The 21,941-nt window shown below is 45.7% G+C and overlaps 3 protein-coding genes across 7 annotated transcripts in view; 2 read left to right on the top strand and 1 right to left on the bottom strand.

Annotated features, from left to right (window-relative positions):
• Positions 1-147: 147 nt before the first annotated feature.
• Positions 148-3,952, top strand: Lipt1 (Lipoyltransferase 1). Its single transcript, XM_089556615.1, has 3 exons — positions 148-744; positions 1,140-1,247; positions 2,191-3,952. The coding sequence occupies exons 1-3, from the start codon at positions 256-258 to the stop codon at positions 2,770-2,772; spliced, it is 1,179 nt and encodes a 392-aa protein (XP_089412741.1). The 5' UTR covers positions 148-255; the 3' UTR covers positions 2,773-3,952.
• LOC149331461 (tRNA N(3)-cytidine methyltransferase METTL6) lies at positions 3,657-6,882 on the bottom strand. Its single transcript, XM_089556616.1, has one exon. The coding sequence runs from the start codon at positions 6,726-6,728 to the stop codon at positions 5,856-5,858; it is 873 nt and encodes a 290-aa protein (XP_089412742.1). The 5' UTR covers positions 6,729-6,882; the 3' UTR covers positions 3,657-5,855.
• Positions 6,883-7,041: 159 nt separating this feature from the next.
• LOC149331460 (dyslexia-associated protein KIAA0319-like protein) overlaps positions 7,042-21,941 on the top strand; it is a 31,963-nt gene continuing 17,063 nt past the window's right edge. The window contains exons 1-12 of one of the 5 annotated variants that reach the window (XM_089556612.1): positions 7,042-7,160; positions 7,795-7,986; positions 9,415-9,777; positions 11,481-11,547; positions 11,701-11,782; positions 12,654-12,839; positions 13,268-13,442; positions 14,193-14,384; positions 15,112-15,204; positions 16,474-16,606; positions 20,104-20,168; positions 21,053-21,213. In XM_089556612.1, the coding sequence (XP_089412738.1) occupies positions 7,914-7,986; positions 9,415-9,777; positions 11,481-11,547; positions 11,701-11,782; positions 12,654-12,839; positions 13,268-13,442; positions 14,193-14,384; positions 15,112-15,204; positions 16,474-16,606; positions 20,104-20,168; positions 21,053-21,213 (1,590 nt within the window). In that variant the 5' untranslated portion in view covers positions 7,042-7,160; positions 7,795-7,913. Of the gene's footprint in view, positions 7,161-7,794; positions 7,987-9,414; positions 9,778-11,480; positions 11,548-11,700; positions 11,783-12,638; positions 12,840-13,267; positions 13,443-14,192; positions 14,385-15,111; positions 15,205-16,473; positions 16,607-20,103; positions 20,169-21,052; positions 21,214-21,941 lie in introns of all 5 variants that reach the window. The other 4 variants (XM_089556611.1, XM_089556610.1, XM_089556614.1 and 1 more) reach the window with 4 other exon arrangements.

Raw genomic sequence — 21,941 nt, 5'->3', positions numbered from 1 at the left:
TTAGGCGTCCTCCAAATTTCTAGAGTTGCTCAGTAGTAGCACATATTTTTTTTCCTTAGCGCCTGTAATTGGAGCGCAGTACGGCAGTTTTATGACATATGGGCAATATGAGCAGTAGGTTTGGATACGACACAAGATTTGGTTTTGGTTTCATTTGGCTGATGATGATAATAAACAAGATGGCAGCGTCCATGGAAAAGAGCACGCTTGTTATCACCGAGTTTCGTTCATTCGATCGGAGTCAGCTCTGCAAAGATGAGATCCCCAGCCTCGGTACTTCGCATCCTCAAACGCTCGTCAACGTCGCTCGCCACCAAGTTACCGCCGTTTCTCAACGACGAGAAGCGCGCCAAGGCTATCGTGTCCACGTCCCGGTGCATCTATCGCAATCTCGCGCTCGAACAGTGGCTTTACGAAAACGCTACGTTCTCGCCCGGTTCACCCGGTGTTCTGCTCATGTGGTGGAACGGACCGGCGGTGGTGATCGGTCGTCATCAGAACCCGTGGGTGGAATGCAGTTTAAACGCGGTCGCCAAGCTCGGTGTCACCTTGGCGAGGCGGAACAGTGGCGGTGGTACAGTGTACCACGATACCGGTAACCTCAACTGCTGCTTCATGGGCCACAAGCGCGATTACAATCGTAAAGCGAACCTGCAGTTCATCGCCGACACGCTGAATGCATCCTGGGGTGTGCGCTGTACCATTACGGACAGAGATGACGTGATCGTGCAAGACGCTTTTAAGGTGACCAATTCGTCGATAGTGGCTCGATCGAGCACCGTGTGGTCTCGACTTCAATCTAATCAGTGCCAGTGAGCGTTGCAGCTCCAAAGGAAACTTCACTAAATAGGCAGTGCCCCTACATAGTCAGTGAAGTGTGCAACAGTTCACCAGTGTCGTTGCTCTGAGCTTCTGAGTTGGTCTAAACAAAATGCTGTGCCAACGAGCGGGACACGCCTGGATACTCGATGCATATCTCTTGTCTTTTTTTCTTGCAAACAGAGGCCCAAAACTTTATATATATATATATATATATATATATATATATATATATATATATATATATATATATATATATATATATATATATATATATATATATATATATATAAAAACTAAGATCTCGCCTTCTTTTTCAGATATCTGGAACAGCTGCCAAGATAGGCCACCAAAAGGCCTACCACCACTGTACACTACTTGTTGACGTGAACACTTCTATTTTGCATCAAGTTCTTGGAGGACGTTGTGTAAGCGCATTGCACTGCATTGATCTACCAATCATTCAGGTCTACACAAAACATTCATAATTGACTTTTTTTTTTTTTTTCATTTTAGTTCCAGCCAATATGTTAGCTTCCTTGCATTTTGTCATCATTGCACTGCTTGTTCGCTGTGGTTTGGGCGCTGAATAACGGTTTCCAACATTTTTTAGGAGGGTGTAGCCGTAGGCCAGTTGGTAATACATTAAAACTACATTTTTGAGTAACAGCATGGCTTTTATAGACAGATCGCATGTGTAATCCTGCAACCAGTCGCAAGATAAGAGTGATGAAATGATACCAAATACAAGTTTTATGGCTTAAAAAAAAAGGCAACCTGCATGTGGAAGTGATGAATAAATAAACCCAGAATAAACGACACTTTTTGCCCATGGAAGAGATGTAGAGGGAACTGCAACTTATAAGGATGGTAACAAATGGTGAGCTAACATATTTGGCTGCAAACGTAAGCTGTTATTTTTTTCTTTCTATGATTTCAATGCGGCTGAACTTTGGGTAACAGCCCAGAACTTTGCAAACAGTGAACTGGCAGATTTGCCTCCCCAGCCTTATCGAAGGAATGCGTGTGCTCTCGTAAACGATCATTTAAGAACCTGCTGGTTTGTCCAATATAAAAACGGCCGCAACTGAGGGGGATCTTATAGATGACACTTGTTGCGCATGGAACACTCGTTTTTTTCCAAGTGCTTCTTGCCGTAAAATAACGCCCAATTCAGTCATAGCCCCAATATTACTTGGAACTTAATTCCTGCCAAAGTGAAGGTGTCATTGCAGAGAATATTACATTATAATTTGCTAACAAATTCTTAGATGTGTTCATTCACTTTTATGCTTAGACCATTGTACACAGTTACTTTGCATGTTAGAAAAAGTGGCATATCTTCCGCTTTATTATTTCTTCACTTTACAGAGCAACATTGAGAGCAAGGCTACTAGTAGTGTGCGGGCATCCGTCAAGAACCTCAAAAAGCTCTGCCCTCGTCTGACTCTTGAGACCCTATCAGCATCACTTGCTGCAAGTTTCACCGGCAAGCACCAGAAAGATACAAGAGACGCAATAAGCGACGACTGCATCCACCTGGTTGATCCATTGGAAGACCATTTCCCGGGAATCAATGCTATGTGCGAGAAGCTGCAGAGCTGGAACTGGATATTTGGAAGCACACCGCGGTTTACAATTAGAGGCAGTTTTCCGACTTCCGCGCTCCAGACTGGTGTACTCGACCTTGGGGATGCCTTGGGACGCAATGAGGTGCTGAAAGTAGAGCTCACATGTTACCATGGCCAAATAGTGGACATACGTCTAGCACCCGGTGTGCATAGCCACCGGCTGTTGCAGGCTGTCACGGATGGAATTTGTGGTGTACGATTTGTGCATAGTGACATTGCAGAAGCTTTTAGGAAAATGAAGGACAGCGATCCCGAGAACAGCGCTTTCCTAGAATATTTAAGCAGGTGTTTCATTACTTTAGTTGGGAATGCACAAATGTGATTATTGCTGTACTTATTAGCCCCCTTTTATAGCAGTCAGTCATAGTCTTCTGTGATCAACATGCTGCTCAGGAAAATGTTTTTTTTAATGCGAAGGCATTACTGGTCCCATTACGAAAAAAGCCGTGGCATGGTATAGAAAATCACAGCAATGACAAGAAAAACAGGGTTACATCATCAATCGGCTGTATGATGCACACAGCTAGCTGAGTACTGCCACTTCAGATAATCCTATACATGTCGTTCATCTGTGTATACATACTGACCACATACATTCGTACCAAAGTTCTGATTGGTTTACGGGGTTTAACGTCCCAAAGCGACTCAGGCTATGAGAGACAGCGTAGTGGAGGGCTCCGGAAATTTCGACCACCTGGGGTTCTTTAACGTGCACTGGCATCGCATAGTACACGGGCCTATAGAATTTCTCCTCCAAAGAAATTCAACCGCCGCGGCCGGGATCGAACCCACGTCTTTCGGGTCAGCAGCCGAGCACCATAACCACTGCGCCACCGCGGCGGCGTACCGAAGTTCTGCGCAACAATTTGTTGTACAGCGTTCCAGGCGGTGTTATACGATTTCCCATTGCATATAGCTTACACGTGCTAGTCAAGTTAGAGGCTAGCTTGCAACAGGGATTTGAACCGATGAAATGTGCAACTTCAATTGTATGCCTTCCCAGACTTTAATATCAAAACTGTGATGCAAGCGTTCGCCGTGCAGCGTTCTGGGTGGTGTCGTAGATGCGTGTATGCGTGGGCATCCCAAACAACCAAACGTCTACGTCTTGCGTCCACGACATGCAACTTGGCCAGCCCCATCGCCATGCAGTAAGAGGGTTCAAACACTTACAGTTTGGTGCCCAACCAATACACAAACACATAAGCTCGCAGAAAAGATCTTTAATTTATGTACAAACATTATGTGTAAACAATGCACCATGGAACAGTAATGCTTTCGCATTCCCACATGTAAGCAGTCTTAAGTACCTGTGCGAAATTTTTAACAACTCCTGTCACATTTAGCAAGTGTTTACGTTTACATTAGTCCTGTAGAATTTCAACTGTCCATAGGTGGCATGAGATGGTGCTTGTTACTTAACATGTTTTGTTTATTGTTATAACTTTTGTTAACGCTGTGTACGGAAGAACAACAGCAAATGCATTCTTTCTCTCTCCTCAGTAGGGAGCATTTTCTCTCTTTCCCACTACCCTTTCTACGGCTGCCACCCTCACCCACCCAAGAGGGTAGTCAGCTTCAAACCATGCTTAAGTGGAAACAGTTCCTTTTGTGTCCACAAGTTATTTATTATTAAATAGAAAGAAAAAAAAAATCCAGGACTTCTCAATGTCTTGTGGTCCCAGGATGTGACAGCAACTGCTGTTCTATACTCCTCCTGTTTCAAACACGTAGAGTCTTTGCCAAAAGTCACCAGGCTACACAGTTTTTTCTCATTCATTTAGTGGACCATTTACACCACCCCTCAAGTCAATCTTTGTAAGGCAAGGTGAGCCCTTGTCCTCATCTTTGAAGACCTTTTAATCTCCAGAGAAGCCGCAAGGGCCTCACAATACGAGTGAGAAGCCAGCCATGCAGCCTGGTTAATTTTTGCAAAGGCAGCACGCTACTAGCACCACCAGCACAACCTAGGCATCGACCAGGCCTTGTAAATGTGTAGGACTCGCATCTACCTTAACTGACTGCATGTTGAGTTATGCAACGTAACCAAATAAAGTTCCTTTACATACTGAGGATGCAACACCCTTCTTTGTTAGTGGAGTTGTCCATAGGCCTACCAGGATCACACTGACAATAGATGGCATGGCACTTGACACTGATGCCTCTTATCAAAAGAAAGCCTCCAATGCAGCTGTTGCTATGAGCAGTTCACCACACCCTAGCTCTTGTTTCTTCTTGAAGATGACAAGCCGATAAGATCAGAAGCAGAGCTTGGTTAAATTAGAAAATAGCAAAGCCATCAACGGCACTTTTCAGGACAACGAATGTTGACAGTATTGCGGCTAGCAAATTGAAATAACACTCGCAGTGCAACAAAATATAAATTGTGACTTACAGTAGTCTTTTTTAGAATTATGTATAACTGCTAAACAAAAAAAAGAAAAAGAAGCCCTTAGTGGTGTTGCCATGAGCAAGTGGTCCAGTCATGACTTGTGCACTGTGATGTGTTGGATTCAACAGACAAAATGCAAGTTGCTTAGACAAACACAAAAAACATGAAGTTGAATCGGTGCAGAAATTCATTCCCACTGTTGCTCTCGGAAGCCTCTATCGAGGCAGTTTTTTTTTGCAGGCTCAGATTTATGGGCATTTCTTGAAAAAGGGTAACTGAGAGGGGAACAATGGTGGTATTTTTTATAAGGCATATTTCTTGAGCTTTCATCATTAAAATAACTAAGGCGAATTCGGTTTTTCCATATATATTTTCCACTTTGAGACGTGGGCATTCCCCTGCCCCCTTTATCTGCAGCTACTCCTACATTTCATTCTTTCAAGCTGGATAACCTATCCTTTTACCTATGGGGTCATATATGCAGTGTACGCATTTAGAGGCATGCGGTCTTTATTGCTGTCCAGGTGAGCTCTGCAGAGTGGACAAAAATGTTGCTGTGAGGTATACAGATGCAAAAGTGTGTGAAAATCTGGCATGCAAGTCCTCTAGTGCATTTCTGCATTCAAAAAGACTTTTCTGTGCAGGGCACATAACTGCCTACAGTACAACTCTTCAATGAACTGAACAAACGAAATGGTTTGGTTTGTTTTGGTTCATGGGGTTTAACGTCCCAAAGCGACTCAGGCTATGGGAGACGCCGTAGAGAAGAGCTCCGGAAATTTCGACCATCTGGGGTTCTTTAACGTGCACTGACATCGCATAGTGCACGGACCTCTAGAATTTCGCCTCCATCGAATTCGACCGCCGCGGCCGGGATCGAACCAGCGTCTTTCGGGTCAGCAATGCTCAGGAGTTGCGTTTGAAACTTGATTTCACACTCTAGGCACTTCATCTGAAAACATTCAACAATAAATGTTAACATCTCCAAAAGCTCCATAAAGGCCGAACATGCTTCAGTTGTCCGCTGTAGGTTCCTTTGGAACGTCTTGTGGTTTCCTGAACTTTCCCTGCACAAATATCCGAGGCACACAAATGCCTTCTTTCTTGTTTACTGTCTGGCGGCACACATATTCGTTGCTCACCACTTCATAACCGGCGTCTGTGAACAATTTTTCCAGAACTTGCTCCGAGAAGTAGAAGGCCCTCGTGCCGTCTTGGCGCACGTAGAAATTCGCGCTTATCTTGTGGCCAGGCGCGAACCTTAGCATTGCTTGGTCGAACAGCCCGTAATCCCTAAAGAGTACAAGGCCCCCGGGTTTTAGCGCTTCATAGACGTTCCTTAACGCCTGGACCATCTTGTCGGGGTGGACGGCGGACAGGACGAATATCATGGTGACGATATCGACACCTTCACGGGGCACTTTGTCGACGATACGGTCCTTGGTGAGGTCGCACTGGAAAGCTGTAATGACGCGCTCGTCGTAGAGCGGATGCGTCGTCACGAACTGGATGGCGCGCGGCGAAAAATCGCACGCGTATATGTAGTAATTGGTCTTCTCTTCTATCAGCGGGAAGACGAAATTGCCGACGCCGCAGCCGACCTCTAGCAGAACGGGCGTGGCGTCGTCATTATTACCCCCACTCGATGCTTCTGCACCACCGCTGGCGAGCTCCTCGAACTCGCGCTTAGTCCAGTGCCTGTCTTTGAAGAAGCGGGTTTCGTTCCTCTTGTAGAAAAGATCCCAGTTCTTCTGAGCTTCGGCTTCAAGCTTCAAGCGCTTGAACTCGGAGAGCAGTGCTGTGTCCTTTGCCAGTTTGGCAGCTTCCTCTTCGGTGAGTATTCGCGCATAGTGGCCTTTCAACTCTGAGCTTGAGATTTCATCCATGTTGACCGCCAGAAGAATTCTCTAGGATTTTAATAAAACGACGAGAAATATCGCCGTAACTTCAGCAGAACTCAACCGAGGCATTCACGATCGCCAGCTCCCGCATGATAACCTGGGCGCAGCCATTTTTGTTATCGATGTTGATGGAATGAAATGAAAAAAAATTAGTTGTATTTAAATTGAATTCGCAGTGTTTCTTGATTGCCTTGTTGAATAGCTGATATAATAATAACTCACAAAATTATATGTGCTTTTATAGCGCAAGAGCCTGTTTTTTAGCTGGCGATTGCTGCACATAATCCAGAATTGTAGTCATTAGAGAAAGCTGGCCGGACAGCCGCTCTTCAGCTGCTGCGCTTTCTGTCATTCCGCTGCTTTGCGGCGAAACATCGAGGCAACTTTGCATATCATCAGCTGCTGACACCGTAACGAGTGAGTTAACGCAGTAGCGTGTCTGTGCGAAACTGGCCATGTCACAAATGCGCTCGAAATAGCGTAATCTTGCTCACTACGTTCACTGATCGCTTCAGTCTCGGTTTGTCGAGTTGTTTGCGCTTGTTGACTGACACTTTATCGCGACCGACTGAGCGCTGTCTCTCCACCGCATCTTTTCCTTGCGGCTGCTCCTTAACGTACCGGGGAAAGTTCGAGTGGCGCGCATGCAAAAAAAGGAACAACGAGTTGTTTATTTTTTCGTGTTTTGGTCCGCGCATTACTGCAAAGTGTCGTTCGCCGTGTAGAAAATACTGTTCCGGTTTTGGTGGAGTCGTTCGCGTCCTTGGTACACTTTTATGCGTGCACTCATTTCCATATGGAGTGAGTTCTTAATTCTTTTGCCATCTGTGCGCCTCTAGAATTTTCCGAATCATCCAAAGTGTGCACTTGTATGCTGTGCAGCGTAAAGGCGACGTAAACAATCTTTTTTTTTTTTAGTTCTCTGTGTGATACAGCTATGAGATTTCTTGCCACAGTTGAAGTGCTCAGTTTGGGCAGGTTGCTCGTGCGCATATTTTGAATAACATTTTTTTTTTTAAACTTCAGTCTGCGTTTCTTCCTTGTTTTTCAGGGCCTTTGAGTGAAGGAAAAAACAAATTGCGAAAACGGAGTGGAAATCACTCGATGAGAAGTTCGCGCTCACGCTACTCGCATGTCGATGTGAGAACTTGCTAAGAAGAAATCGGCAACATGAAGTGTCGAAATCGACTTCTACTGCTCGCCTGGTTTTCGTCACTGCTTGTTGTCAGCCTTACTTTGGATAGTAAGTCTGTCATTGAGTCATCGATCATTGTGGTGCTTCAAAAATTGTGTATGACTAAGCATCAGTTCGCTTGAGATATGTAATAACTTCACAGCGGCTATTGGCCAGAAAGTAAAGAAAAATAGCTGACAGCATGGCATTGTATGACCTTGCTTTAACAAATGTATAAAATAATGTGGAATTGTGGCTGTAACGTCTACAAGCACATGCAAAGCACGTGCAAGGCTCTTTGCGTTCAAGATGTTGCTTCCAAGAGCAAAAAAAAAAAAAGTGCAGTTAACCGGAACAAAAAATTGCATTGTAGGAGTGAAAACTTGGCAGGCTCATCTGAAAAAAAAAAAAAAAACAGCTTTGTCTTTTTTTTTTTTTTTGGCAAACAGTTGTAGCTTGAATGGTACTGAGCCGTTCATTTCACACAGCATGTGTGAGTCATATGCTTGTGGCACGCTGCCAGTAGGATGCTTCCAGTATTTGTATTTTTAGGAGCACTTATTTTACTGTTAGTGTGCACACTGTGGAAGTTGAAAAGACTGCCTGTCTTGCCTGCTGTGAGGTGCTAGCTCTACTGCCGTATGAATAGGGTCGGCCTATTCATATGGCTTTTGGAAAGAATTCCTGGTAGCACAGTGTTATTTGCCTTCTTGACACCTTTTTCGTAACATTGGTTATTGCTGACTGTGGCATGCACTTAACGGTGCCGTGAAAGGCACCGTTAAGTGGTTTTTCTGAGCCGTATTAAAACATCCACCGATTGCTTGCCTTCATCACTGATTTTTGAAGCTCTTGCTTATTGTTAGATCACCGTTACCTGAACCAATTTAATCCTGTTAGTTGTGCTTTAAAAGCTAGATGGTCATCTGAATATTTTACTTCTCTTTTTCTCGTTGTTTTCAAAAAGTTTCGCAGTAAGTATTTATATCTGTTAACCCATTTTTATTGCATAAAATGATTCTGCCTCTTCGACCATGTTTATTAGAATTAAAACAGTGTACAATTCAAGCTGTAGCTGTGACATAACTCAAAAAGACAAGGACAGTGAGGCAAAGTACAGCATACTTGTAACCTAAACGACAAGTAGTGTCTTGCCCTACATCGTTAGGATATACTGCATAGAACATGAATAGAGGATAGTAAGCCCTGGGTACGTAGCAAAGGAACGTGGAGGACATGTCACATATTGTAAAGGTCATTCTCAGAGCCGAGAAACATGTTAAGATGTGTTTATTATAGTCTGTGTTGATCAGAAAGACTTTGTAGACTTCTAAATTTATGCTTGTTTACTATGGCTATTGCTTTGCTATGGGCCCAATACTCCCTTCCCCTGCGCTTTTAGCACTTGGTCTGGAAGTGTAGTTTCTTTTCATTCAGGCCAGTGACTGCACTCTTGATTTGTTCCCTGGTGACAAAACTCCTCCACCTCACCCAAAGGCGATCTCGAGGGTGAAGATGTTGCTGCTGAGGAAGAGGAAGATGATGAGGATGAATTTGGTGGTGCCGATGCGGGTGGCGGCGGCTTCTGTCCCGACTCGCTCTTTCCAAAGCTCACTCTGCTCCGGCACGTGACCCCGCGAGGCAATGCCAGCGCGGGCCGGTTCACCAAGGTGGCGCGTGCCTCGAGTCTGCTGGACTGTACCAAGGCGTGCTGTGAGCAGGGAGCCTTGTGCAACCTCGTGTTCCTCCACGGTAGCTCGTGCTTTCTTGTGCGGTGCCGTTCGGCAGCCCTGTGCCAACCGCAGCATCGGCCGGGTGCCAAGTTTGACTCTAGCTTTATGGTGATAGTGAGGCCTCCACGTAAGTCGCAGTGGCAGTGTCGACTACAGTGCTTTTAAAAAGTTCTCAAGCACTATGCATATCACCGGAGTAGTTGTCAAGCTCTGCAGTGTTGATCCTCTTGTGCTCATCATACTCTACTGTAGACACTGATAAAGATGATTCTTCTCGCTGTCAAAAGCATGAGGACCACTAGTAATGCAAAGGGCTGTCCCAAGCATTCAAGTGTGCTGTGTCGTTAGGCAGTCCTCCTTACTCTAAAGCATCTAGAGTGCTAGCAATGAGAAAGACCGTTTAAAGTGCCTGGGGTTGTGAGCATCTAGACAGCTCGTTTTTTGCTGTCTAAAACATCTAGAGCACCAGCCTTGTAGAGTTCTGTTTAAACCATCTTGAGTGCTGAACCCCGAGACAACCTTTTCCTCTTTCTACAGCAGCTAATTACCGAGAGTGGAAAGGCTTGTTTAATACACTTGGAATGCTGAGCCTTTAGACAGTGTTTGTCTGCATCCTCTAATGTGAAGAGCATCAAGATTGCAACACGTACCCCACTACATGGCTTGACGACTGCTGCAGTAGCCTGTGGCGTGGGTTGGGATCTTCTGAAAGGCACTGTAATTGACTCACTGGTTTTCTGGTTTGGAACATTGTTTGACTTGGTTTCATTAGCCCGCTTCCTTTTTTTGGAATTCTGCCGTTTCCTTCGTTGGCTTTATTTGTTTGGTTTGGTTTTTGAGTTTCCCATTCCACCAGCTGCTGGCACAGTGTGTGTGGATCACAACGTTGCTTATTTTTGTTGCACGCATATCCAGTTTATCCCCTTTTCTTTAGTTCATTTTCTGGTCGAATTTTCTTTGTGGTTTGACTCTCCATGCATGCATTCACAGATGGTCTCCTCATTTCCTATTTGCAGTTTTATTCAGTGCGTTCCTTGTACTGCTGCACAGTTATTTTGGTTCATTATCATTTGCTTCTCCCGTAGTGAAGTGCGGGAATTCACAGCCATAGTTTTCAGTATTGGTCCTCTTGAAGTTTTGATTGTGTTTTCATTTCTCGGTGTACTTTTGCTGTTTTTATTCTTGCTGTGTCCTGTTTCATGATTTGCTTTTAGAAGAAGTGGGTAGCTTTCACTTTCATGGCAGTCTTGCTCAGAAGTCCTTTCACGTTGTTGCTTGGCTTTTTGGTTTTTGGTTTGGTTTTACTCTCGTTTTTGCATTTTATTATTGCAGAGTAGCAACTTCGTAGCTAAAGCAAAGGATGGGCTATACTACTTTCAATTAGTTTTATTTTTCTAGCTTGTTTGTTTTTCAATTCACAATCACCATAGCTGTAGCTGTTCTGTCTAAAAAGCAGGTGGTGTTACCAAATTTTAAAGGTCCGCATGATTTATTATTTGTATTTTTGTCATCATAACTTTGCTGCATTAATATTTTTTGTCATTAGCTCACTGTGTTGTGACAGGTATGGCAGTTTGTCATGATTAGTTTGCTATGAAACTTTAAGTTGCTGATTTAAATGAAGCCTGTGATGTTGCGCTTATATACTTTGGCTGCACTTTTCTTTTTGTTTGATTTTGTTGCGTTTGTTGTCTTGTTATCCCCATTAAGGATGCATCTATAGCATGCGTGCACTCGCATCGCTTGTCTGTTTGTGCTGTATTTGTGGATGGCTTTCTGTCATTGTTGATGTGCTGATCCTCATGCTGTTTTCCGGCCTTTCTTCTTCAGAGAAAGGCTCAACAGGTCCTTCGCAAGAATGGTTCAGTCATTCGACATCGAACTCCAATGAAGACTTGTAAGCCGCTTCCATGCACATTCTTGCAGTATCTTTTTTTTTTTTTTCACGCTGGAATATGCATTTTGAACTCAATGACAAATGACAGAAGTTTATGAAAATAATTTAGCGCAGCTCCTGAACTAAGTTTCATTTTTTTTTTGGTGCACTCAGGCTATCAAGATCGACTGTTTGGAAAGATGGCAAAGGCAGCGGAGACTCTTCGGAAGGAGTGACAAACAGTTCCAATGTTTCGGTAAGGGGACCTGTGTATCTCTTTTTTTTTGCATTCCTCACTGCCATCAATCTCATGTAGATGTGAAGGTTATTCGCCAGCTTGGGTGTCTTGCTGAATGCATTTTCCAGTGACTGATTCCACTGGTTGTTTCTTGGCAACATTTTTGTTCACTGTCAAATTCGTGCTTACAAGATCACATGCTTTGCTGGTGACCGAGAGGCAAGCTGTTTCAAATCCACCAGCAGAACATGTGGTCTTGCACTCAGTCAATAAAACAAATGCACATTTTTCGCTTGCAGAAAAAAAAAAAAGTTGCTCGGAACTAGCGAGTGCAATTACCCACGAGTGATGGCTCTATGTGCAAGCTGTAATGTCAAAATGGTCTCCTGATACTTGTGCTGTTTAGCATGGAGAGGCTTCTGTAAGTGCTGAAGCGTGAGAGAAGCCTGAAAAGTGGCAAGTAGGAAATTTGCCTCTTCCAGGAGCCAAAACAACAAACATGGCAATGTAGTTAACAAGAAGGACAAGTTGAGGTGGTAGAAGAGTTCTTAATTGAAATGTACACTAGTGAAGGCCATGTAGAAAGCTGCATGTAAAGATATAAACACACAAGACGCAGAAATTATGCTTGTAACTAAAGAGGAAGCCAAGAAAGCCTTACAAACAATGCAGAAGGGAAAGCGAGTGGAGAAGATTGAGTAACTGCACACTTGCGGACGATGGTGGAGATATTGTGCTAAGAAAGCGTTTATCTCTGTATACGCAATACTTGTTATGTCCATGGTACCATAGCCACCTGGTGCCTTGGGCTATTTAACCCGGGACTGGTTAACCTGCCCTTGTGGCGCACCCTTCCATTCACGCCAACCTGAAGGTGTCTGCCAATCAGGTGGTGGTGGGTGACTCTGGCCGCACATGCGTCTACGGGATACTGCAGCAGTGTCTCAAGAACGAAGAGTGCGTCATAACTGGCCAGCGGCGGCGCACTGGCACGTGCCGCTGCCGGCAGGGCTTCACCAGGGACCCCGCGTCGGATTCCTGTGTGGGCACGCACAACAGCTCTGTCAGTGACCAGGTGTGTGGATGAGAAAAGCGTGCTTGTAGGGCAGGCGCTCTTCCACAGTTCATTGTACGAGAGGCCCGCTGCTAGGCCTAACAGAAGGGCATCTTTACATGTCCCGTGCTTTATGTGCTGCTGAATGAGATGCACGCATTTCCCCAGAAGGCATATTAACAGGCAGTAGTTCGCTCAGCAACTGCTGGCAAGATGGAGATAGTCATGCGCTGCCGTGCATTTCATCCTCATCAGAAGGTGCCACTCGCATCACTGTTGAGTGGAATTAGCGTCGTGATGTTTTCCCCTGGCCCAGAAGTTTCTTGTGCAGCTGGTCGTCGGTAGCCTTTTTATTTTAATGGCTCGTGCATGGCTTTTTACGTGTTGCAGCTAATGCTATAACGGCGTTGCTGCAGCTAGTATTTCTACATCATAATTATCTCATGCAGGCTGTTCCCACCACGTCCCCGCTGTCGTCATCCTCCACGAAAGCAGCGGCAGCTGTCTTGCCAACGACAACGACACCGTACCCTCTCATTGTGTCAGCCGGAGAGAATAAGGAGCTCCACCTTCCTGAAAACGAAGTGGTCCTCTCTGCCTATGCCCTGAAGGCAGGTGGAGATGGTGAGTTTTTTTTAGACTTTGCTCATGCATTGCTTTTCAGATTTTTCAGCGGGAGGTTTGTAAGGGATGCATTCTGGGCAAATAATGTTGGTGTGGTATGTTGTGACTAGAAACTCGTGCAACCATGCACTGGCCAATGTGAAGGTGATCTACGTCATAGGGTGTCATGTGGATTGGGGATGAGTGCGCCAGCTGTGGTCGTGAATCGGGCTAAAGTCTCTAGTTGCACTGGGGATTTCTGGGAGATATTTTGGGAGTTTCATGCAGCCGTGAAATCTGTGCTGTTTATGCCAGAGAGAGATTCCTGCACATCTGTTTCTTTAAAAGAAAAAAAAACGACCTCATATTTGCCTATCAAAATCCTGGAATTTTGGTGCTTTTTGTACACATTTGAGTTTGCATTGTTTTCGTTGTTGTGATTATTTGTTCAGTTTTTTGTAAAATTGATCTTTGGGCTATGAAACTTATTATGTGTCATCACGAACATGTTGGGTACTTTTTGTTTTTAGATGTTTTCCATAGTCATGGCTGTGCCTCTGACTTTCATTTTGGTGCATGAAGACCGTAGCACAAAACGGTGTAGATGGAAGAAGCTCTTCATTGTTATATTTCTAGATAGGGGCGGCCTCTGTGAGCAGAGATATAGATTGGTTAAGTGCTTTTCACTGTGATGACCGCGCAATGGTACTGTGTGTTGTGGGAAAAAGACAGCAAGCTGGCCATTCTGACCGGTCTGCTTCCTTTCATCAGCAGGGAATCAGTTCCGGTACCAGTGGACGCTCGTGTCACACCCTGATGGCGAGGAGACCGGTGTCATGCAGGACCAGAACACCCAGGCATTGAAGCTGTCGCACCTCAGAGAAGGACTGTACACATTTCGTGTGGCCGTAACAGGGAACAACTCGTACGGCGAAGCCACAACCAACGTCACTGTTCTGCCTCGTGAGTAATGGAGTGCATTTTTGTCTCTGAACCAAATGCGTTCTCCAGTAAGTGAAACTGGTAATGCGACTTTTCGTTGCCATGATGCCAAGCACGACGTCAGGAAGAAGCATTTCTATGTGTTACTCAAAAGCACAGTAGACTCCTATTAGGACAAATTGTGTTGAGCTGAATACTTGACTAAGCTGTACAGTTTTGGAACTTTCATCTTTTTCTCATTGATGTGATGCAAAACAACCTAGCTGGCTCATACCACTTGACTTGTTCTCATCACTTAATGCAAGTTATCGCTGTGATTTACAGACTGAAACTGTAAAGCAAGAGGTGGCTGGCTGGATTGTGCCATCATGTTGCAGTGCATGAGGATGGATATTGCATCAGAGCTAACGGTGGTAAAGAAAAAAAAAAGATTTCAGAAATAGCTGAACTGCTTTATGTGGGTGAACTTCTTTCCAGCCTGAATATACACAGCTAATATGTATGTATAATGTGTGATGCCCCTGGATGGCCAGTATATAGCATCCTAAGTTGGTCCTTGGTAAGGTAATTTTGTGTTTTTGACCCCTTTCTGATAATCAGCTGGCTAGGTGATGATCTAAAATTTTATTTTACATGCTGCGCTTGGCTTGAAAGGAGATTTCATTTTAGTGTTTCAGTTTTAGTCGAGCAGAATTTCTGCAAGGATTGTGATGGCGGCCGGTTGCTGTTGTGTGATTTCTCTGTGCAGCCAAGCGAATCAACAAGCCTCCTGTGGCCGTCATACAGCCGGACAATGTCACTGTCAAACTTCCGAGCAAGGACACTGTCCTGGATGGCTCGTGTGAGTGTCCATGTCTCATTTAGGGGTTTTGTGTGACGAAAAATGTTGATGTCAGCAGTACAGGCTAGTTAACTTTGGCCTGTGAAGTTTTGAAGAGATCTATAAAGTATCAATGGTGTTGAATTATCAAAAATAAAAATGATGATGTTAATTTGAGTCACTTCAGCACTTCTTTATTTTGCCAAAATAAATTTACACAAAATTTGGCAACCGTGAGAGTTTTCCTAATTTGCAATAGATGTGAAGTAGCATGCTTCTGATAGTGGTGGTCTTGAAGATGCCCTTTAAGATAATAGTCAGGACTGTAAGGAAAAAAAGAAACGTTCTTGCTTGTGGCTTTTTTTTTCCTTCGCAGCTGGTTCTCTTGGGCTGCATTTCTTACTCAGATGCCTTGGTGATTTGTGCAATGTTTTACAGCAATGTGTGTATTTGCGGCTTACGTTCTGGAGTGAGTGGGGCAAAAAGAAATGGTCTAGAGGTGAATTAAAAAAAAAAAAAGGGGGAATAGAAACATGCAACACGTTACTCTTGTGCAGCAATTGAATATAGTATCGATGCTTCCTCTGCTATTCCATGTTAGTTGGCACTGATTTGGCGCTAGACAGATTACACTAGCTTGCACTCGTCTTCCTCTGATGAGCATTTGCTGCCATTGGCAAACACACGCTTACCACGACTGTGTAACCTGTCCACATCATTTGAATTTCCAAATTAGATTATCCAGTTCATGAGCTTTGAACTATAGTGGATTACCCCTATTAAGCATCAGATTGCAGTGAAAATAAATGAGGCGAAGTCTTTATTGACAGTATCGTCTCACTTAATTCTCAGCTCTGAGCCATAAATAGGAAATCTGGTATCATTGATCATGCCAGCTGTGAAATGGAAAGAAGCACTTAGCTAGTTGCTTCATAAGCAACTTTTATCATATTTGTACTTTTTTGATTTACTAATATGCAACCTTTTGATCTTTCATTTGAAGTCTTTCAGCCTCTGATTCTACTGGCAAAGAGAATTTTAATTTTTTCGCTTTGTGAATTACGATGCTTTTCTTTTTGCAATTGCCAGCATATCAGTTCGAAATGTCTTTCTTGTTCACTTACAAGGTTGCAGCTCTTTGACTTCCTCAGTTTACAATCTGTGGCATCATTGTGCTAAAGCAATACTTATCTTGTTTTTGGGCCTCGTGGCTCTCTGTGTAGGTATTTTGTTAGACGTGTCTGGCTCAGGTGCTTTGCTTCAGTGACGTGGGTGTTTTCTCTTGTGCAGTCAGCACAGATGATGACAAGATAGTGCAGTACCACTGGGAGCCCATCACCATACCCATCGGCTACAGCCCCAAACTGAATGACACACCAACTGTCCAGCTCAAGGACCTCATTCCTGGCTTTTACCAGTTCATGTATGTGCTCATTTTTCTCTCTCCAAAGAACAGAGGGATTATCAGAGAGCTGTGGAAGTGGCTGTTGTTTGTCTTGTTCAGGAAAAGCAGCTGTGATAGCTTACTTAATAAATGATGCCTGTGAATAAGGTTTGGTTTGGTTTATGGGGTTTAACGTCCCAAAGCGACTCAGGCTATGAGAGACGCCGTAGTGGAGGGCTCCGGGAATTTCGACCACCTGGGGTTCTTTAACGTGCACTGACATCGCACAGTACACGGGCCTCTCGAATTTCTCCTCCAAAGAAATTCTAGCTGCCGCGGCCGGGATCAAACATCCGGAAAAAAGATATATGCGTAACAGAAAAAGGAGGGTGGTCTTTCTCATTTCTCATTAACCCCAAAAAGGAGTTATAAACAAAAGGAAAATGTGACCAAGTGACGGCCTTAATATTGGTTTTCGTCCATGAAATCACATTTCTCCTTGCAAGGCTTTTAGTGTGTCAAGCTAGTAAGGCTTGGTATCAGAATGGTAAAACGGTACCCAGTCGCCACATGAAAGCTGTGATTGTTGCCTTAATGTCTTGGTTTTATATTCTTACTAGTGTAGTTTTACTAGAGTCTGTCCTTGCTGTAATGTTTTACATTAGCAATGCAGTTGTTCTCTTGCTAATATAGTGGTGTACTGGAAGCTCTGCATAAAGACTGTGGGGTTAAAAAAGGGGGAGATATACACGTTCTCCCCGTTTAAGCACGGCTGACACAGTTCAAAGCCGCGCGGACCCCACCCCGTGGTCGCGTACGCTACTGAGCGCACGCCGACCACGGCGGGCCGTGCTCTGCGGGAACAAAGGAACGACACACTGGCTGACACAAACAAGGCATTTATTGCTGTAGCAACAATAACGCCAGCTAGCAACAAAATACACTGAGGAATCTAGGATGTCCGACTCACCAGCACGGCTACGAGCGAACGTCCGCCCACGGTAGGGCAAAGGGATAAACTCCGAGGCCCGACGGAACGAGCTGAGGGGAAGAAGTTTCCACACGAGGACGCCCGCGGCCAAGAGCGGAGCTTTGCGCGTGAACGTCCAACACGCTTCCCGATGCGGAGCAGAAGCGAGCCAGCTATCCCCCGCGCGCGCGCAGCAAAACGCCATCCGTGGCGCTGGTGTCGCTACGACGCGAGCGCCCTCCCCTGTTAGTTAAAGTAACCAAAACAGAAGAGCGCGTTTCGGAGGAGCTAACAACAGTGGGGTGTGCAATGCGGGAAAGCGAACGCAGGGGACGAAGGCGTCCCCACATCCCCCCAACCTTAAATAGACCCACGCGCCTGCAAGTTACATGCTATGGAGGAGTCTCCTGGTCTTCATGCACTTGAGGCAGGTCGTGCAGCGGAGGTCACGCCGACAGAGTGCACGCAGTCTTCCGCGGTATTCCGAAGGCGGCGTGAAGGTCTCCGCTGGGACGACTCGCATGGCCCGCGTACTAAGTGCCCGCAGGCCCGCGAAGAGGAGGGCCGGTTGACCACCGCAGGCCAAGATTCCGCAGTAGTCGCCAGGGCAACAGCAGCCAGAGGTGGCTGCTGTCTGGTCTCGCCACAGCTGCCCCGGATGGATGCGGCGAACAGGATACAGGCCGCTCCGTCGCAGCAGGCGGCAGCGAGACGATGTGCACAGGACAGCAAGCCGCAGTGGCTCCGCTGGATCTGAAAGATTGCCAAAACACACTCCGCATGCCTTTAACGTAGGTCACGGGAGGGGAAACGGCGTACACAAAGGCCTGGTGGCTCAATGCTCAACTCGCTAGCAAAACGTGTCGGGCGGCTGTGCAACGCAAAGTTCGAGTGAACAAAGCCCTTTCTTGAGTTGAACGAGAATGCTCGGTTCATGCGAGGTTAAAAAAAACAGGCGGCCAGCAAAGTGCACCCCCTCTCAACACCACGGTCCGGTGGTCGTGTCACTTTTGACATGGCGCAGGCAGCTATGAATAGCCTTAGGCCTCACTACCATAGTGGCGGTCGATGACCCCCAACAAAAGAAAGACCCGAAACGGGTTTCGTGCGCGCAGCCGCGAGGAGACATCAGCGTTGTGGGGTGGTCCTCCCCGCTCACTGCACGAAGCAGCTGCTGAGTGATCGGCGCCCACCGTATCGGACGGTGTCGGAACGCCCGGTGCCGAGCTGCAATACCAGCGAGCTCGTAACGGCACCCGTGGCCCCAGGCCACCCGGCTCCCAGAGTCGAAAAAGAGACAGCGAGAAAATATATACAGAAAACTCGGACCACCCACGCGGCTTCCGTACTCACTCGCTTCGGGCTCGGCAACTCCGCGGGCGCTAGGCCTCGTGCTCCCTCGATGCAGACCAAGTGGTTCTTGAAGCAACTCCAGGAAGAAAAACTTGACAAAAAAAACATGATGAGCATGTCGAAAAGTTCAAACATGCTGCAGCGCAATACACCTCGCACTCAAGAAAGCATGCCGCAGGTCCTAGCGATCAAAATTCACACTAGGCCTACCACTTGTCAAGTCCGGACAAAGAGCGTTCCTCGAACCGAACTGACAGTCGTCCAATGTTCTAAGAGCAGGCCCCACGTTGGGCTGCCAGATGTGGGGTTAAAAAAGGGGGAGATATACACGTTCTCCCCGTTTAAGCACGGCTGACACAGTTCAAAGCCGCGCGGACCCCACCCCGTGGTCGCGTACGCTACTGAGCGCACGCCGACCACGGCGGGCCGTGCTCTGCGGGAACAAAGGAACGACACACTGGCTGACACAAACAAGGCATTTATTGCTATAGCAACAATAACGCCAGCTAGCAACAAAATACACTGAGGAATCTAGGATGTCCGACTCACCAGCACGGCTATGAGCGAACGTCCGCCCACGGTAGGGCAAAGGGATAAACTCCGAGGCCCGACGGAACGAGCTGAGGGGAAGAAGTTTCCACACGAGGACGCCCGCGGCCAAGAGCGGAGCTTTGCGCGTGAACGTCCAACACGCTTCCCGATGCGGAGCAGAAGCGAGCCAGCTATCCCCCGCGCGCGCGCAGCAAAACGCCATCCGTGGCGCTGGTGTCGCTACGACGCGAGCGCCCTCCCCTGTTAGTTAAAGTAACCAAAACAGAAGAGCGCGTTTCGGAGGAGCTAACAACAGTGGGGTGTGCAATGCGGGAAAGCGAACGCAGGGGACGAAGGCGTCCCCACAAGACATACTTAATTTCATGCGCACTGGGTCTTAAATGCAGTTCTTACCACTTAATATGTTACCTATGTGTGTTTTTCTTTGCAAAAAACTGCAGGAAAGTGCAATTCTTATGTCTGTTTGTCTGTAGCCCCCATTTGCTGTTTGGTTTTACCCATGCACTGCAGTTTTTCTGTTTCCTGCCTGTACAAATTTGTGCTGGTTATTTATGTTTTGTGGTGCTGTGAAAGAATGTACGACAGCTAAAACATGCTTTGCTTTTGAAGCAAAGGTTGAGCTACATAATCCTTCTTTTTCCCTTCCCCCCTTCATTGACAGGTTGAAGGTGACCGATTCTGATGGAGTCACAAACTCTACCAGTGCTAACGTGACTGTGCTGAAAGGTATGCCAGTATAACTCACAGAGGCATAAGGAGGTGTGCTGCTTGTGTCTGTGCTCGTCTTTTTGCATGTTGAGTTTGGTCACTGCACCTTGGTTGAGGTGTAGTCGTGTTGTGACGACATTGTAGGCAATGGGGGTTTATCAAATACATATGTGCGAGTCTTGACGATTTAGTTGCTTCAGCTTTGACCTGTACTCATCCAGAGATAAACTGAAACTGATATTCACTCTTTCGCCTTCCATTAATCATGCTTGAAACCTTGAAAGCTAGTAGTACGCCCTACAATTTACATGTGCTTTGCATTTCTTTAACCTTTGACCTTTCCGTTCTGAGTGGTATACTGGTGGTATAAAGGAGTTTACTCACTGTAACTTGTATGCCCTCTTTGTATACACACTGTAACTTTTAACAAAAGATAAAACCAGATTGATTTTGTTGGCACCAAGTGTCACTCTCAGTGGCCTTGCTTTAACTGGACTAATCTGAATCATAATATAATGAAACTGAGTCGTACATATTTGATTTCATTCTTCTCAAAAAGGCATCTTTATCTTTTAATCACAACTGTGGGTCTTTTCTGCACCTACCAGGACTGTACTGAGTGCATTGTAGTCTAGCTGTTTTACTTTTTAGCATTTTATTCCTTTCTTTTTTTTTGTATTTCGCATGGTCTTTACTTGTCGAGGCTTTTATTTTTCTCCACCCGAGTTTTGTTTTATGTAAATCATCCCCTTTTAGTATTGTTCTGACTTTTACTATTTTTATTCTTATATTTTCGTGTCATTTGATTCACTGTGTAATTTTGGTGTAAAATTGCTCCTGCTTGTTGTTCTCTTTTCTGCGCTGTTCCTGTGCAAGGTGTGACGAAAGAAACTTGATTGCAGAAATGGACTACCCACCAACGGCAAATGCTGGACCACAGTCTGTTGTGTACATGCCCAACAACGAGGTGACCCTGAATGGGAACCTGAGCACTGATGACAAGGGGATCAAGAGCTGGGAGTGGACAAAGAGTCCCGACACAGACAAGCACGTCGACATGGAGGTGTGCTTTTGACTCAGCCAATTCGTTTGAGTGCCTCTAGTTCTCGCAGCATGCAGCTTTTGTTGTGGATAATCTCTGGCTCATGTTTTCTGCAGAATGGGGTTTTATGTTCGGTTTCACAAAAATGTCAGGTCAGACTCCTCATAGGGCACCACTGTAAAGCGCAGCAGCAGCAGCAAAGCATGGAATAAATTCCGACCCGAACAGTATGTTGGAGAGGCCTGTTGGTAAAACCTTTCACGAAGACTGTTGGTAAGGCCCGTTGGTAAGGCCCGTTGGTAAGGCCCGTTGGTAAGGCCCGTTGGTAAGGCCCGTTGGTAAGGCCCGTTGGTAAGGCCTGTTGGTAAGGCCTGTTGGTAAGGCCTGTTGGAAAAGCCTGTTGGAAAAGCCTGTTGGAAAAGCCTGTTGGAAAAGCCTGTTGGTAAGGTCTTTTGGTAAGGTCTGTAGGCAAGGTCTGTTGGCAAGGTTTGTCGGCAAGGTCTGTTGGCAAGGTTTGTCGGCAAGGTTTGTCGGCAAGGTTTGTCGGCAAGGCCTATGTATAAGGGGCGTGAACTGCTTTAGCAGCTTTTATTTTCTGACTCCCTCAATGATCTATCCTCTCAGTACTTTCAGCAAGTTTGAATTTGATAGTTCACTATGTGAAAATGAAATGTTCTGACATTTATGTAGTTGCTTAACGAGGTGTATTGTGAGTGTCAGAACAAGTAAAGATGCATCATAAGTTCTTC

Source organism: Amblyomma mixtum, chromosome 8, assembly GCF_055824585.1.
Source record: "Amblyomma mixtum isolate Tamu chromosome 8, ASM5582458v1, whole genome shotgun sequence".
Lineage (NCBI taxonomy): Eukaryota > Metazoa > Arthropoda > Arachnida > Ixodida > Ixodidae > Amblyomma > Amblyomma mixtum.
This window is presented reverse-complemented; position numbering and strand designations above follow the sequence as displayed.